Source organism: the organism of the source record quoted next, unplaced genomic scaffold (assembly GCF_019419815.1).
Source record: "Pyrus x bretschneideri cultivar Hongxiangsu unplaced genomic scaffold, Pyrus_bretschneideri_v1 Contig37, whole genome shotgun sequence".
Lineage (NCBI taxonomy): Eukaryota > Viridiplantae > Streptophyta > Magnoliopsida > Rosales > Rosaceae > Pyrus > Pyrus x bretschneideri.
In genome coordinates, this window is record NW_025999690.1 from 2546087 (window position 1) to 2564945 (window position 18859).

General features: G+C 36.6%; 1 protein-coding gene across 1 annotated transcript in view; it reads right to left on the bottom strand.

Annotated features, from left to right (window-relative positions):
* The window catches only part of LOC125480897, a 28700-nt gene that overhangs the window by 5005 nt on the left and 4836 nt on the right, over window positions 1-18859 (bottom strand). Inside the window, 29 exon segments of the mRNA XM_048592139.1 lie at window positions 144-417; window positions 633-749; window positions 830-1616; window positions 1713-1896; window positions 2036-2494; window positions 2574-2645; window positions 2720-3292; window positions 3675-3824; window positions 3906-4034; window positions 4575-5557; window positions 5560-5667; window positions 5797-7370; window positions 7745-8016; window positions 8639-8755; window positions 8843-9025; window positions 9601-9703; window positions 9829-9887; window positions 10013-10070; window positions 10711-10811; window positions 10956-11051; window positions 11699-11849; window positions 12626-12753; window positions 12830-13009; window positions 14395-14496; window positions 15456-15519; window positions 16474-16623; window positions 16756-16835; window positions 17378-17446; window positions 18538-18739. Coding sequence (XP_048448096.1) covers window positions 144-417; window positions 633-749; window positions 830-1616; window positions 1713-1896; window positions 2036-2494; window positions 2574-2645; window positions 2720-3292; window positions 3675-3824; window positions 3906-4034; window positions 4575-5557; window positions 5560-5667; window positions 5797-7370; window positions 7745-8016; window positions 8639-8755; window positions 8843-9025; window positions 9601-9703; window positions 9829-9887; window positions 10013-10070; window positions 10711-10811; window positions 10956-11051; window positions 11699-11849; window positions 12626-12753; window positions 12830-13009; window positions 14395-14496; window positions 15456-15519; window positions 16474-16623; window positions 16756-16835; window positions 17378-17446; window positions 18538-18739 — 7525 coding nt within the window.

Below are 18859 nucleotides of genomic sequence, written 5' to 3' on the forward strand. Positions count from 1 at the left end.
AGAAGCATGCCTCAACCCAAAGAAGCAGGATAACAAGAATAGGGAAGACAATTCAACAAAACAGCCAAACTCAGACTCGGAGTACTATGCCAACTATTATGGGATATATTCTAGTTTTCAGTTCAATTAATTGTTATACCAACCTCGTTTGAAAAATTATCAATTCTGTAGGGCATGTATCCAGTCTCATCATCTGATATGAGAATCAAATTTGTCCCAGAATTCCCATGGAAGTTTCCAATAATTTTTTCATCTCCTGGAGAGACATCAGCATTCTGCACTTCAACCCGTATCATATTTAATGAACCAGAAAGATAATTCCGCAATTTCACTTGAGTATCGCCAAGATGATCAGGCAAGAAGCCACCTGACCATTGCCATCCAGGCTCATCATAACGGATGGAAACCAGTAACTCCCTGAAGAAGGTTGAAATAAGCAAGAGGAAGAAAAATAAACAACAACAAAGCCTTATCCCACTAAGTGGGGTTGGCTAGGAAGAAAAATAAAGATAAGAAACAAAAAACGTGCATGCGATATCTAATGTATTGCCCACCTTAAATTTTGAATGTGAGAGTGGAGTCAACCAATTCAAAAAAAATCAAGACGATTCCGCATGCAAAAGGTAATTTACCTGGCTGTATCCATCCAGTGAAGATGAGAATGTTCTCCTACGCCTAAATGAAAAACGATATCAGTCCCTTTTTGCTTATAACATAAGTCCTTGCTGCATGCATTGCTGATGATGTACCTGCAAATTTAAGAAATTTTAGATACAGAAATTAATAACCATAGGAATTAAAACCTTGGTTACTGAGTAGTTATTGTTACCTGGGCTGGAAAGTGATGGCACTTGTCCTTCCAGCAAATGGTGCAGCAACTGCACTAGATGTTACAGATAACATGACTGCTGCACTTGATGATGGATGTGGAACAAGGACGGTGGTTGAATCACTAGGTGGAACAAGGGAAAATGGACTTGACCATAGAGAATTTGGCATCTTTTCAATTACATATTCAGGCAGACACCTACTTGCTCTAACCATAACTTCACCAGCAGAGGAATTGGGGTTAGGTGAGAACATGCATGCCCTAGCCCTTCCACGCTCAAAACCATTAAAATTCGAATCTTTTACGGTCAACTGACTGCTTGAACTCGATCTGTTATGTGATCTATTAGAAAGAGAATTTTGACCATCTAAATCACTTTTGCTACGGTCTAAATCCCTTTTGCTCGAAAACTCATGAAGATTTTGTTCAGAGTTCGATGGATTCAAAGGTTTGCAAAGCAATATTTCTTTGTGTGGATTCACATTCTCTCTAACTGAGACAACATGACCTCTTGAGGAAGAATTTCCTAGACCATATGAATCTGTAGCACGCAGATGATGGCTAGAAGAAACCGTACTGAGACCATCTTTCTTGTCCTGAAGAAGCTCTTGTTCAGCCATATGATAACAAGAAGGAACTGTACAACTTACTCTCATTTCACTGGAAGCATGTTGAATGACAAGAGGTAAACCAGTGCAATTATACAACAGAAAGGGAACAAAAATGAAGAGTTCCCTGGCACCAGAAAATGCATCCAACACCTTTTCCACGGTAACATATGCAGGACCTAACAAAGTAACACCAAAACAATTAAAAATCTTACTGAGCATAAGGTAATACGGTTACTTTCAACAGAAGCAAGCACTAACAGTAAATGAACTACCATTTGATGAGTCTGTATAAAAGGCCACAATTTCAGAAAGTGAAAACTTGGCTCCACCAAACTTAGCCATTTTACAAAATGTTTCAGTACGTGGAAAATTCAAAACAGCTGGTTTGAACCCTTGCATATGGATCTCAAGTTTCAGGTGATGTGAAGGATCAACATTATGAAAGGAAGTTTCCACCTACAGGACAAAAGATCAATGAGAAGAGCCTCTTGAATAATGGTATTAACCTTATGAGGATGGGAAAAAAAATGCAAAGTAGCACAGAACTCCTCATTCAGCTAAAGGAAGATCTCATTAACATCATCACACTACAAACCTCTGAAAGAAATGCAGTCCGAGTAATCCCACCACTTTCTATCGTCAATGTCACTTCCTTTGGAAGGTAGTTATTAACTACTAAAGGGATACTGAGAGTCATTTGGTGAACGAACTGCTTCTTTGACTCATCTAACTTTTTCAATCTTTCATCACGACTCCCAACTGTTTGGTTTAGACTACTCTTGAGATGTGAAGTCTTCCTTGACCTAACAGATGAGGGCAACCTGATATTTCGAATGGAAATGCAACAACGAAAGGGATCACTATTTGGATGAGCTGGATAGCAGACAAAGGACTTAAGAAATCCAACTTTAGTCTCCTGAGAAAGCAGGTTTGAAAGGTTATAAACTTCGCTCCAGAGATAAGAATCTCCAACTGGACGCCATCTAATCCTACCAGCCTCAGCCAAATGGAGAGGCAGTGGCAACTCTTGACCAGGGTATAGTGGATCTAATATCTGAAAAGTAGAAACATTTGACATTATTAACGTATAAAAACCATACAAGTCATAAAAATGGAAAATATTTTTGTCCTACCATAGGGGCAACACCAAATGGAATATCAAATCGCAGCTCAAGTGGCGTTGAAGTTGAATTTGAAAGTATCACCTGCAAGTGTATATAAGTTGTAACCAATAGCCGACAAACATAAAATTATGTCATACGTTGAGTTTGTATTATACCGTTGAGTACAATCGTATTAATTTGCTGTAACGCTGCACTGAAACATCAAATACAACTGGAACAACAAAACCACCAACTGTATTTGTTCTATTATTTTCCATATTGTCATTGTAAGCCGTTGAAAAGTCAGCCTCAAAGTAGGTAAGTCCTACAAGATCCATTGAGATAGGATCAGACGATATTGATGATCCATCAAATTGAATGGTAATGTACTGATGAGCAACCCCATTTGCCTTCTGCTCAAAAAGCCTCTCAGAAAAGTGTGCTGTCTTAACATTAATCAGTTGTTCCTCAGGAGTATCATTGATATAGATTGGAATAGAGGAACCCGGTTGCACATACTTTCTGTTCTTCATCTTTGAGACATCAAACACACCAAGATTAACTGGGCCTCGATAAACATCGTATACCAGAGGCAGAGATGTCAAATTTTGAAGTACATAAGGAGCATATTTTCCTGCATATGTATATTCAGAATAAGGAGAATTTAAAAAATTTTGGCTTTCGGGAAGATCATTTGGACCCATCAGAACCCAAGCATCCTTAATCATCTCAAATGCCCTGAAAACACACTGTAATAAACGATAATGAGATGGGTTACAAATATGACAACTTAAGATAACCAATATAATTCACTAAGTGAAAAACAAAATATCAAAATTAGTGGGGAATGTTGCATGGTTTCAAAGGTCAAGTATAACTTGTAAGTGGATCATCTTTTCAGTCTCAATAGGTATTTTCAACAATATATGAACAAGCCCACATTTCACTCCTTCCAATGTGAGTATTTAGTAGTCCAGTTAATGATAATGTGATTTACATTCAAGATATATGAACCAAACAGGTGCTATGTTCAGGTTCCTCAATAACACCCTTGATAAGATTCATGAGACTTTTAATTGAAATTTTCTGAAAATAGATCTAAATGTCAAAGGAATTGAAAGGAATTCACACCTCTATTAGGGATTCAGTGAAGTTCAGATTAAGGTGCGCAGGCGATTTGAGATTGACATCTGTCAACATGGAGCTGTTGAGACTCATCTCTTGCTTTCTAATCACATCAACCTCAAACTTCCAAGGCTCGACAAAAGGCTCCCAGAAGACCTTTATCCATTAAAAGCAGGAAGTTATGAGATATCATTCTTGCTGAAGTAGAAGTGAAAGTAATGGTTTGTGAAAAAATACCTTGTGAATGTTATTGTAGTTCACTTGAAGGTCACCACTGACTGAACCTTCAAGGCTTTTTTGAGTCACATTACCACAAAAGAGGATGTTACCCATAAGAATTTGAAACAGCGGTCCACTACAACTCCACTACATGAAGCCAAACAGGAATTATCAGCATGGAAAGCATCATGCATTTAGAAGACAGAATAAAGAGTCCGGGTAATCAATGATATCAAAAATAAAAACCTTCAAAGGAAAAACAGACTAATAATCTTTGTGAAATAAAACAAAAGAGGACTAAATAAAATTTCACAAATATACGAACTAAACTGATAGTAACCAAAATTCACTGTTCCCTGTTTAATAATTAGAATGGCCCAATAAAATAAGACTGCCAATAAAAAATTTAAAATCAAGATGTACCTACACGAATAGTATTCTTTTTCTTTTTCATTTTCTCCTGGGTCACATAAGCACACTACAAGTTGCATAGTAAAGATTCAAAATGCCCAGCATACAACCAATTGACAGTAAAATAATCAGATTCAAGAAATAACCAAATGACCCAACTATTATGATTTTGCTTTGCAGAAAAAAGGGCACAAACAACACAGGGATAAAATCAAATGATATGCATATTACCAAGAAAAAAAAAACTAATAGCTTCAGTAGTCAAGGTCAGCATACCCTTCCATCACTTAGAAGAAAAGAAACCTTTCTAAATTGGACTTTAAAAGCAATTCCACCGTACGAAAACTGAGAAGGCCCTCCTTCAGAAACAGTGAATGGTATACCATGCCATAAGTGGAGAATGCTGTGTGAAATCCATACATCTAAATGATCACATTGAGCATCTACTTCAACATGCACAAGCTCATTCTGGTTAATCTCAGCTTCAAAAGTACCCTGACATATCTGGAAAAGAGGCCATGATAGAACACTTTTGTCCTCGCTTAGCAATACGGTACCATTCAGTTTTTCCAAGTCGGACTTGACTTTCACACTTCTTGCATCAACAAAAAGTTCACTACTTTTACTGCATAAAGTAACCGCAAGGCATCTAAAGTTTTTTCCTTTGACCAAGTCAGATAAATCATTTTGATTACCCTCGACACGATCTTCATCTACCTGATATTCCCCCCAACCTTCATCACCAATCCAGACAGGAAAGTGAAATGTTACGCAAATATTTTCTGACCTAACAATCAGAACATCGGCCTCCTGCCTTAAGTTGTCAAGTGTAGTTGGGGATGAATGTCCCGGATAAGATTTCAAACAGTCAATTACATCAGTCCAGTAAGACAAATAAAACCACACATCAACAGAAGGCAAAGAAACCAGCAGCTCATTCCCACCTTCATTTGATTTTGAAAGAGAAAAATCAAGAACTGATGAGGTTGATGTGGATTTGAATCTTGCTAATACAACAGAACCAGGTAAAGAATATAATGCCAATGAGGAAAAGCTAACCACAACACTTAAGAGAATGTCATCTCTCAATGATGCGGAACACATAAATTGCATTTCAGCCTTAGCTATAGGTTCTTTCAAGTCTCTTCTGCAGCCAATTAACTGTATCGACAATGATTTGCAATAGCATTTAACTTCTGAAAATGTAATGCTTGAAACAACAGGTGTAACTGCATTATTCTGTTCTAGGCACCTCTTAACTGAAGAAACTGTGGAACATCAGATTTGAAACATTTCGATAAATCAGCAACTTGGGAAAATTCATTTATGACATCAATTAGTCCCTCAAATCCACAAAAAAAGTGAGCACCTGTAAAGAAAAACAGAAAGGGTTAAAATTTCATACATACATCTTCTGGTGAAGAGAAATTCATACATGCAGTATAATAAGATAATACTTAATGGTTTTGGTTCAGAACTTTAAAGATGAAACTCCTACCCTCAACCATAAGTTGACAGTACCCAATCCTCATCATGATGCAGGTGGTTGAGGAACTTGATAATTCATTTTCGCAAGGTATCTTGACCCAAACGTCAGCACATAAGCGTACAACTAATGGAATGTCTACACAATCAGTATCTTGATCAAACTTTGAGACACTGCATTCATCATCCTTGAAAGAGAGGAATGATAGGAGCAAGTCTCGTCCAAATAAATTCAAACAGTGATTTCTTTCTGAAAGTTTATGCCCGGGAACCCAACATTCAGCAGGAATATCCTTCAATACATTAGTTAAACTGCTGTGATGAATAAAGCTACAATACAACTGCTGAAGTTCTGCCTTTAGAAACTGACCCTCATTGCTTTTGATGGGCAATATCAAAGTACAGTCTAGTATCTCAATTTTATATGCAAGTGAACACTCATTTTCAGTTCCAGTGTGGTCATGCGATACAGTGACAGGCTGCTCAGTTGAATCTGAACTCCAATCAGGCAACAAAAAGTAACCAATTATTATTGCCAGATACTCAGGAGGTAAAATACAATATACATGCTGAATGCTGAAGCATACTTCAATGCAAGAACTCAATGGCCCACAGCTTTCTTTCCTCACTCGTACGTTTAAAATAGGAGATAAACTCGGGAGTGAGGGCCCCCATAGAAACTCACGTAAGTTCTGTGGCCACCAAGATGATGTGAGAACTAATCCCTCTGCAGAACTTAAGATGTCAAAGTTGTCTTCAGAAATGATTACAGATGAGTGAGATGTAGGCAGGGAAATTGTTCCAATGATGCATGAGGAATCATGAAAATGCACTCTGATTCCACACAGATCTAAATCAATAACAAATACAGTACCACTGTCAGCAGAACTCCCATCCACATCAGATGCTGCAGCAATAGATGTGAACTCTAATGGTGTGGCATGAAAATATTTAGATACCTTCTTTGTGTTGGATTGTGGACTGATGATTCTGCTGTCCTTCAAAGTGAAATATTTTCTCCAGTCATGACTGGCATAAAGTAAAGAACCTTCAAGGCTACCAAGGGAACCAGAATTGCATAGTGTAACAAAAGGAAAACGATCTACAGGTATGCTTGCATGCTCACAGGAACCACTTTCCAAGAAGTTTGAGAAACCAAACCTTTCAAACCCAAAACCACCAACCTTCTTTGGATTCCCAGCATCCGCAGATGAGTTAAAGGAGTTCATACCATAATTAGATGCACCATATGCAGCTAGCTTATCAAAAAATTCAATCAACAGTCTGATTACATACGGGTAGCAGTGGATATCAGTGTTATTCAAGCATATTCTACATTTTTGGCTAACTGACTCATTCCTAAGAGACTCATACTGTAAAATAAAGCAGGGTTCAGTATTTTCAATGTTTGTGGCAAAATCATCACTGCTGTTGCTAAACCCAGTATTACGTTGATGTAAAGCATTCGTAGAAGACTGATTTGCAGATGAATACAGAATATGGCTCTCACTTTCACCATTCAAAGGCAAAGTGGTACTTAATGCTTTCATAGAGATCCAGCACTCCTCAAGCTCTGTAATAGCATATCTGCATGTTGAACAACCAAGTGTCAACCTCAAGCAAGGTGTTAGTGATCCAATTTAGGAAAAACAAATATGTAAATTTGCTGCCCAATACATGGGCCACTAAACGTTAACTGGTTTCAACTATAAGGGAAAACACACCCCCCCCCCCTCCCCCGCCCCCAAAATAAAAAAAACACACATGGCACAGAAAGAAAGGCAGAATACACTATTAAAAATAAATTGACTAATAGGCTTTCTCAAAATTGTCCGGTACCTGTGCCATGCAATCCGGCTACAAATTTATAAACCAATAGAAAAATGTGCAAGTGTGTAATTGTCCGATTTCAACAGTACACTCATAAAAATGCTCGTAGTAGAAATTAAAATACAAGATACCTGATATCTAATTGTTGGCAAGCAAGCATGATGGATGAATTAATTTCTTTCTCATTTTCAAGTTCTACTTGAAAGCTGACTGTCTCCAGTTTGACATTGGTAGAGAACCCAAAAACAGCAGTCCTTGATCCATTGGATACGACTTTAAGTGGATCAATAGTTTCTAAAGATAGAGCTGACTGCAGAGCACCTAAGTATGCAATCAATCCCAGAATTTCAGCATATATAGATGGAGAAAAGTGTGCATTCAGTGATGATGTATTGATGTACACCTGAAACCAAAAGAACAGCTGAGCATCTTTAAAAATAAATAAATAAATGAATAAAAAGTAGAAGTGAGAACAACCAAACTAATACATGAACTAGAAAAAAAAAAAAAAAAAAAATTAAAACAGTTTCCTGATTCAAAGCTGTCTACCAATTGATCAATTTTGTTGTTCACCACTATTTTCAAGATCTGAAACTATTAGGATGCGAATCAACATTTAGTTCATCTTAATTCACTCCCACTCACATGTCTACCTCTTCCCCCCACTTGAGAGACCAGCACGTCAAATTTAATTTAAATTGGGGGTTGAATAACAGGGATGCAGAAGCTTAAATTAATGGAAGGTGAACTCAGAACTATTTTACATTCTACCATAAATGCCAACGCTTATGCCATCTGTTATTCAATTGAAAAACTTCAACGGCATGAGCATGGCATGAATAACAGATGACACAAGCAAGCTGCTTCTATGCAATATGTATCTAAACCATATGTTCAAGTTCGTACTACAATGGATTCCAATGTTAAAACTACAATAAGGTTCGTGGCAGTTCAGCTAAATCAAGACAGAGTGGGCATGACCAAATTATTAGAAAAAAAAAACATCTATTTACAACTATACATGCCTCCAACTGTTTCAGTACTGATTCATCTTGGATTAAGCAACGTTCCAAAGAGATAGAAGTGCTAAGTTTCTCCAAGATAGAGACTGGAGAAGAATGAGAAGGCATAATCATCTTCATCTGCACAATATCAGTATTATCACTAATAGGATCCTCAAAAATCAATTAGAGAAACAAACAGGTACAGAGTATCTGATTAGAACCTACCTCAAAATCATTTAACTTGACCTCGAAGTGATCGCATAGATCTTTAAGTTGAAAGCTCGAAGGAATATAAGACTTGAAAACCGAAGTTAAGAAGTTCTTGAAAGTATATGATTGTCCATCATCTGATGGATGAGATCCAATATCACATCTAGTCATAAAAATAAGGGAGCCTGCTTCAATTACCTGTCAAAAATTGCATTTAGTTAATCAAATCCTGCATTAAGCAATGAATTTACTTTTTTCTCAGCTTAGTTAAATTAATAGTATCAACTGCGGAGCATTCTTTCCACAAAGCACATAAGCCAACAGAAACCAGTTGCCAAAAACTTGAATGATTACTTTGTGGTGAAAGACTGGGCATTCCAACCAATTATGGTTATTATATTACCCTTTGGCAGTCGTGATATTGGATTCTTCGAGGATAAGTAGGTTAGAGCATAAATTTAATTGTAGATGCCATGGAGTTTGAGGAATCTTCGAAAATCATAAAGGGGGAGATGTAGAAAAGAATTGGCTAGAGTTAGGTTTTGGCTTCGTCATGGGCATCAATATCAGCAGAATTTAAAGACTGGTCCTTATCATATGTTTTAGCTATGAATGTAGATCTCTTTTGTAATTCTAATGTTGTCTGCATCTAGTGTACATTTTGAGTTGACCAATTGAAATTGTTTGTTTTCATAAAACAGATATAACAAGCATCAAGAAAGTCAAAAGGCGAAAACCAAAATTTTCTGTGGCACATTAATCAGTAGAATTACCAAGTTATGCTGCTCTGGTATTGCATCTCTCCAAGGAACATTTATGATAATATTGATGATGCTAAAATCCCACACAACTTTCCTAAGATGGGATAAAATGTATCTGCAAGCAATAACATTGATATAACTCATCAATCTGTTTATATATGGACAATAACATGGGCATCAAAAATCTGAATAAGGTAGAAACTAGCAATGGAACATAATAGTCGCAACAAGAAAGCTTACTCAGTTTTTGATAACAATCGACCATTTACATTTTCTATCCCATTTAGTGACAAGAGAACCTGCAGCAAGTCACATTACAAGCATCATGGGTCAAAACAAGAAAACCCTTAGTCAAGAAGGCCATCCAAAACCTAAATAATGTGAGAAGGAAAGCAATTCTGAACAAAACATGTCATTCTTAAACCATGTTTCCTTGAGCAAGCAAAACAGAGAACACTCTTAAAATGATCTCATATTCGATGCTGTAGTCAGGATACAGTTAATTTCTTTATTCTTTTTTTTATATAAAATGTCAAAAGATTGTTATCAACTTCTCACGTGCACTTTTTTTTCAAAAAACATATGCAAGTAATAACAAGTTAATAACAGTTAAAAAGACCATAAAGCAGGGCATAATAGAGACCTCCATATGCCAACAAAAATAGGAGATGGAAAATAAAGAAACCTTAAATGCTCCAATCTGCAAATGGACCTCTCAGTCTATAGAAATTTTACAAAATCAACGACGACAAGGGAAAGAAACTATTATGCTTTCTTTCCCCAACAAATTTTTCAACAAATAAAAACATACTAATATCTAAACCCTCATCAAAGATGATTTATGATGTGGAACACTGTAACTTTTTCTTTACATATCCCTTGTAACTTTTGGCTAATTAAAACTCTCCAACTTTAGCAAATTTAGAAACTTGAAAGTCCAAGGAGCTCTTAAATATAAAACAGAAAAACCAAAATTATATGATCTGAAGACAATAGCAGCAACTATGAATCAATTTGAGACACCAAAGATAGAAAAAGCAAACCCCACATAGAGAGAAAGATAGAGAGATGTGTGACCAATAAAAAAAGAAACTTGTAGTAACAAAATGTATCAATTCTTACCCTTCCATGCTGACCTTCAAAGGAATTAAAACTCCAAAAAAGTCCATCAAGTTTAGGAAAAATTCTGCATCAAAATTAACTTCCAATGGTTGAAGCATTCCCTGAGTACAAGCGTTCGGAAGAAGCAATTGTCAATAAACGACATCCAGACAAATAATACTCATTGAAACATATCTAGTTATCCAAGAGAGGTTTCTTATATCATACTCGGCATCTCAGAGCAATAGATGGTAACAGTATGGTACCTTAATACACAATTCAACCTCAAGGTTTGGTGATACATCCACTTGCAATCTACAAGATGGATGCTCATTGTCTAATACTTCCTTCTCAACAGTAGGCTGAAAAGAAAATGGTCAATCACTGAAATTGTCCTCTATAAGATTGCTTACCAGAAAGTAATTTCACAAAGAACAATAATGAGTGTCAACAGAGATGCCATCAAGATGCTATTTAAACTACATTTGATAGTGGAATGAGAGGAGATTTGGGCATGTGGTTAACTGGTTTGGATATTAGCCAGCGCTAGACACATGAAGAAGTACAAGAAACAGTACAACAACAAAGCCTTTTCCCACTAAGCGGGGTCGGCTATATGAATCCTAGAGCGCCATTGCACTCAGTTCTGTGTCACGTCTCCCCTTAGATCCAAGTACTCTAAGTGAATAAAATTCAGAACTAAATTGCATAGCATGTTCCATTTCTTTCTAACTTAAACCATATTGCCCAGAAGGCCACCGAGGAAGGCAAGCTGAATGAGCCTTGATTATCCACTTGGACTTCAAAGAATCACTTAATACGTAATATAACAAGTCATTTAGTCCCCTTAAGTGAAAAACATTGTTCTTATTAAATACTGAAAACAAAAATAAGTTATGTCCTCAGGTCGTAGAGTCCAACTAAAGATACTGTCCGTAGATTTTCTGAAAAAAAAAAGTACGAAAACAATCAACTCCTAGAAAAGGAAATGAATAAATTAATTACAAACCTGTCTCATCTGCAGAATGACTTTCTTGCTACAAGGATAAACCATCTGGCCTGATTGGACAACGGAAAAAATGGTTGCAGATTCTTCCCAAAACTTGCACTCAATAATCACCCCATTCAACATTGTCTCAGAAATTTCTTGACCATATTTCCTGAAAAGTGTGAATTTTAGTCAATACAGTATAACACAGAGAGGGAGGAGCAATGCCACTACATGAATCTTCAGTCTGGTAAATAATTGATCACTTACTGACACATATGAAACAATTAATGTAAGAAATAAGCTGTCTCGCTGGCAGAATGATTCACTTTCTAAAAGACACGCCAGTTTAGTAACTGACAAAGTATATACATACTGTACAAAAGAAACCCATGACAGTACATAAAAAGAAAATGCGACACTAATCTGACTATACATTACAATTAAACAGTGACAGTTAGTACGTTGCTTTGCAAAATATTAGACCAGAACCATAGAAAGAAAATATTTCACAATGGCTTCCACTTGTTTACAAATTAGAATAGGAGCTTTGTCCTGAAGACGATATTTCATAATTGTAAATATTAACCATTGAATCAAGAAAAACGGAAATTAACTCCTATCACAAGATTCACAACAGACTAGCTAGAGTGTTAATTGTAAAGCTTACCTACTATTTTAGTTCACGAATCATGATACAAGTATTCAACTTAAGGTTATTTTAACACTGAGCTTAATTAATTCTTCAACAGGAAGACAAGGTCAAAGGCGAAAACAACATGCAGAAATAACACCAGCTCTGCTCAGCTTCGCCTAGTGAAGCTATTCTGGAGCCTCACTCAAGCCAAGCTCAAGCACAATGCAAAGGCAAACTCAAGCTGCCAAATAGTTGATAACAAATTTGTATTCCTTTTAGCCATATTGAGTAATGAAAATAGTTACTCATACATGTTCCTTAGTGTTGCAGAGATCTGATGAATGCTGAACTGGAGTGCACATATACTGATCTTATCATTTGCCTGAACATCCCCATTGTATAAAACTGGAGGATTGAACTCTGTGGCCTCACATATATCCTGCACATGAAATAGAACATTGTATTTAATGTTTAGCAAAAATATAGTCTTCTGCTACCTAATTGGATAGAGATACCTGAATAACTTCATCAGAAACAACACCAGAAAATTGACCCAAATCATCTGTTCCACCAGCACCAAGCATGCCACGGGATAGCCAGTTCAACCATCCCCGGGATTTGCCAGTTGAATGCTCATCATTATTTGTGTTTGAAGTTAAAGAGTTCGACAAAATTTCCTGCAGGAATATAGATAACTGAAATATCTAAATTCACCAACTGACAAATTTTTCATATATAAAAAGTTGAGTTGATTCTAAGGGCTAGAAGTACTGAAAGTAATACTCTGAGCATTAGCTTGGATAGAATATCTTACAAAAAAGAAGGCATATTGAAGGAAGAAGTGGATGACAACTTCCATATTTTGTCCAAGTTGAAGGAAGAAGACAGAGTAGTCATAAACGAAACTTATCCCTTCTAATCCTACCGTTTTTGTGAGGATAAGACGAGAAAAAGTTCCTTCATAAGTAATCCATCTCCTACATTCAACTTGGACAAAATTTGGAATTTGTCATCCATTTGTTCCTTCAGTATGCCTTCAATCTAGTAAGTTATCCTATCCGAGCTAATCCATGGCCTCGTTTGGCAGCTCGGATTGTACTGACTATTTCTGTCGGATAGGATAAATAGCCACCGAATAGTACTGACTAAATTAATCGGGCGTTTGGTGCAGTATCGGATTAATGATCGCATTATTTATATTGTGTTTGGTACTGAACCATACAAGAAAAGGAAAGAAAAAAAAAATTTGAGAAATCTTTGTTTGTTTGTAGGGGTCGGAGATGCAACGGTGGAGAAGAGGAAGGGAGATCCGGTAGCCAAAAGAAGATGCAGGTGGAGGAAATTTTTTTTTTTCCTCTTTCAAATTGCTAACTTTCTGAATCATTGCAAGAATTCACGTTTCAAATTGCTAAATTTCCAATCGAGCAAATGGTGATATCGAACCCGTCAAACAGTGGCTGCGAAAGAAGAAGAACCGAAGTAGGAGGACTGGGTTCGCTGGAAGAACTGAGGAGGAGGAAAAAGAAGAATACAATGGAAGGGAACTGCGTTTCTGCTTTGCAGGTTCACCGGCGAAGGATTTGGGTTTTGAAATTTGTGGGAAGGAGGGGGAAGAACAGAGGGAGGGGAAACGAAGAAGAAGATGTTCATCTCTGTTAACTGCATGGTGGTGGGCGATGGAATCAGTGGGCTCTGCATCGCTCAGGTGCTGGCTACCAAGCACGGCGATGCCATCCCGAATGTCATAGTCACAGAGGCTTGGGACCGGGTGGGAGGCAACATCATCACCATCGAGAAGGACGACTATCCTGGAGCAGAGACAGCGACTGCGTCTGGAGAGGAAGGACCCGACTAAATTGCACCATGGTTTTGGAGAGGATAAACAAGCGGGTGTTTACTGTATAAAGTAGGTGGGACTGGATTGTTTAATCCGGTGGCTATTTAATACAAACGACACCAAACACCGTACTCCGTATTATTAGTACTATTCGGTGTCTTATACGGTCTGCCAAACGGGGCCTATAACAAATGCGGCTTATGTGTCAATGTCTCCCAACCTACACATGAATACCATTCATACCTGCAGCTCACATTCAGCAGTAGACCTGTAACTTAAAATATCATCGATGTCCAATTCTTTCTCCATTTGCTCCAATTCCCATTGAGTACTCTCGTCAATTGGCTGATAACAAAAAAGCATAATGTGTAATTCACAAGTAAGACACCAACCTTTAAATTGAATGTTCATACCTCATTAATTAAACAGAAGATAATGTGCATGAATAAGAAGTACAATTTAACAGCAACTGTGCCCAGAAGAACATGGTCTGAAAGTGATCAAAAGGAAAAGAAACAAAAAGCACTATGATGTTTGAGATATTGCATTGCTTCCTTTTCAAGATTACTGTATATGCATAGGACATACAATATGGTAATAAAAAAAAATTGTAGTACATTTCAATATTTTCAAGGGAGATAAAAAGGAGAAAGTTGACCAAATCCTCATCCAACTAAGTTCAACTATTATACTATAACTATTAATAGCACTTTTACACAAGAAACAGACTGCTGCCTGTTAATGTGAATTTTGTCAAAACCCAAATCTCTCTCTTAAGATGGCCACGGCTTAAAAACAAAGTAAATGGAAAATCATAAGAGCAAAGTTCTGTACATAGACATAAACACAGAGCACACAAATTAAATTACAACAGCTTTCCAATCTAACCAAATACTATAATACGATAAACCCCTGAATTCTGTGGAAACTAAAGCCCATAGTGAAGACATTCCACACTACAGGGGGGGCATAGTGGGAAGCGTTGAATACATTCCTACCATTTGTGCCAAAAGTGGAACCAAGATAGAAATAATCAACAAGAGTACACAAATCTTATTAAAAAATAAAATGACATGTCCACCACACTTCCTATTTACCATAACTAAATAACATTTATGATAAATAAAATCAGCAGAAACTAGAGACATCAACACATTGCTTGTGCATGACTATATGCCCAATATTATCAAACCACATAAAAGATGGACTTTGTACATGCAGAAATGACACATCACCGACTGAAGAGATAAAAAGGAAAGGGCATCAAACACGCATAAGAAGAAAGCGACAAGTACAACAATCACCTGATCATGGCGAAGAAAATTCAGCTTAGTCTTATATAGGTTAACGTACTTCCGACAAGAACTTCTGCAACCAGATTAAATACTGAATGTTAAAACTTCAAACAAGTACAACCTCTTACTGAGTATGCATACCTGGGAAATGATCATCACATAACATTCTACGAATGAAAACACTTTCCTTCAAGGAACAAGGACATTAAAAATTAAAAGCTGTTGGGATACATGATAAAGGTATCGAAGGTAAGGAATGTATCTATGAGAGAAGAAAGTATGTCATAAGAAACAGAACTATTATCCCAAACACATAATGTCAAGTGGTGGTAAAACAACAAAATTTCTTTTAACAAGTTAGGATATTCTGACGAATGAATTTTTAAAATATTCTTTTAGCATAACACTGATTTACAGGAATTTTGAAACCAAAATATTGTAGTTTTGATTTAGATGGACATCTTGATATTCACAGAAGATAAGAATTCAAACTCTTAATGAGTACGCGTAGCACTGATGGTTTGGAACTTATGTTTCTAAAGGGAAAAATGGGAAGACCATTATTACTAAGCATGCCAAAGCTTTCCAATTGAATAGAATGACACAGAAAGAATAATCCTTGCACTCTGGAATCCATGTTTTTGTTTCGTACATTGCAGCATATGGTTGTGTACATACTACATACTGAAACCCATTTTACAGGACAAAAGAAACAATATTTTACAAGACTTTTCAGATGCCCGTTGTTCATGAATCAGCAGTTTTAGCACATAATTCTACTCTTTCTGGAGACATAAAAAGCATTCATTATGAATATATATGTTAGGTTGTTTTGATTGACCACCCTTTCTGTTGTTACTGCTTACTTCCTCTTGCAATATAATTGTTTCTTTAATAAAAATACACACTGACACATACATACAATATGAAAAAATTGAGTGAGCAATAAAAAAACAGAACATAATTGTACTTGTTAACATTGCACTTGGTATAGAAGAGGGTAAAACCAAAAAAGAAATGGACTCACAGCCTCTGTCCAAAATATCTCCATGAGCTTTTCTTTAATCTCTTATGAACATCTGATAGAACAGATTCTTGCGCATAATGCCACCACTGCAATTGCCAACCCTTCATTTTTGTTGATAACGGACTATACCAGGGACGATAGCGCCCATACCTTCAAAATCCAATAACCATAGATCAATTAAAAGCCACTTGAGCTTTTACATAGAAGTTACACAAAATTTCAGTTTATCAACACAACGATCGTAAATATAATAGCTAAAAATGGTATGAACAAAAAACTTACTTATTTCTCAATTCACACGTGCCTAAAAAATCCCAAAGAATTAAGATTTGTTGCAACTGAACCTCATTTAAAGACATCACCTGACATGCACATCAAGAAAAGAGATGAGAAGATAGTAAACCAGTTAAATTTAAGGGTAATTCCCAGTTTACAACCCTCAAGTTTCACCAAAATCACACTTTACTGCACTTTCTTTTTTTTCATCTCACGTTCATACCTAAAGTTTGATTTTTCCGCCACTTTGATACTTCCATTAGCCTAGACGTTAACTTTTCTGTTAACTTCCGTGGCAGGATATTGGCCCACTAATTCTCACTTTACTACTCTCAAGTAAAGTGAGACAAAAAAAAAACAAAGGGTAGTAAAGTGCAAATTTCACGATACTTGAGAGTAGTCAAGTGAGAATTAGTGGGTCAGGATCCTACCACGTCATCAGTTAACAGAAAAGTTAACGGGTAGGCTAATGGAAGTATCGAAGTGGCAAAAAAATCCAATTTTAGGTATGACAGTGAGACGAAAAAAAGTAACTGTAGTAAAGTGCGGTTTTGACAAAACTTGAGGGTAGTAAAGTGGGAATTGCCCTAAATTTAATTTATATACACCTTACAGACAATTTACCAACCAAGTCAGTTATCTCAGCGGTGATAGAGTACTGTGGAGTATTGTTATCAAGCTCTCCTGATCTGTTGACCTGGCATTCAAGAGCATGCATATTACTCAAACTCAGTATGCATGGGTAAAAAGTTTATTAACTTAAAACATGTATTATATGAACTACCAATTCATTTTGATGCACACATACACACACATGCACCAGGCTAATGTAACAAAAAATTAGTTACCAAAATATTTATCTTACTGTTTATCACATTTGATACCAAAGCATAGAGCAAAAGCAACAGTGTTACATATATATACAGGCCCTTTATCCAAAGGGATCCCCATTTTTTAGTAAAAATGGGGACTAGTTGTGGGGCCCACACCACATCAAACTTCAACAATCCGAACCATCTATTTTTCAAGTTGCACTTTATAGATCATCCTTGCAAAATATAGCCAAATCGAAAATGTTTGAGGCACCTAATTGAGTTCAAAGAAATTGATGAACACTATGTTCCAAGAAACATTGAAATTCATCAGGGCAATCAAATGAGTAAATGGTTTTGGATTAAATTGATTTTTTGCAAGGATAATCTCTGAATGAAGACTTAAATAATAGACGGTCTAGCTCATTGAAGTTCGATGTATAAGGGCCAGACAATTAGTCCCCATTTTTACCAAAAAATGGTTATCCCTTTGGATAAAGGCTCTGTGTGTGTGTGTGTGTGTGTACACACACACATACATATACATACATATATATATATTCATCAGATTTGGAGTTTCATCTATTATTATTTTTTACAAGAAACAAATTTTTGTTACTAGAAATGAAAATGTACAATGCAGTGGACTGGACAAGATATCCACCGGGCTTGAAAAACAAACCCTGCTTTTACCAACTAACTATATCAAGATACATCAGAAATAATAAAAAATACAACCCTTGCAATTGCTAGTGCACTTTCAAGGTTTTTAAATTGAAATCCGGGCAATAATCAGAAACAAACTTTGAAGAAAACAGGACAATCATTCCACAACCAAGAGAGAGAGAGAGAGAGAGGAGAGAGAGAGAGAGAGAGAGAGAACAGACAGACAGACAGACAGACAGACAGACGGACGGACAGAAGAGATGCAACTACAACGCAAAGGACAAAGAAGAAAAGAAATTGACTTTCATACCGAAAGTGACATGGAAACATCACAAGGGGACAATATTGAGTCATATTTCTCCCCATCAGGTCTTGTATCGTGCCACAGTTTGGAGTCCCCACCATTGTTCATAGTCATCAATTCGACTGCTCCACAAAATGTGCCACAGTAAAATTCCAAACCCGTAATCTCCACAACTTTATTAACTTGGCCCCCTCTTCCACTTGATGGCCTGAGATATTAAAGGCTCAAAAAATTAAAATCCATTTGCAACATATCATAAGACCATAACAGGTCCACGCTCTGCAGCCACATCTGTTGTTTTATAAAGGGCAACTGAGAGTTACTTGAC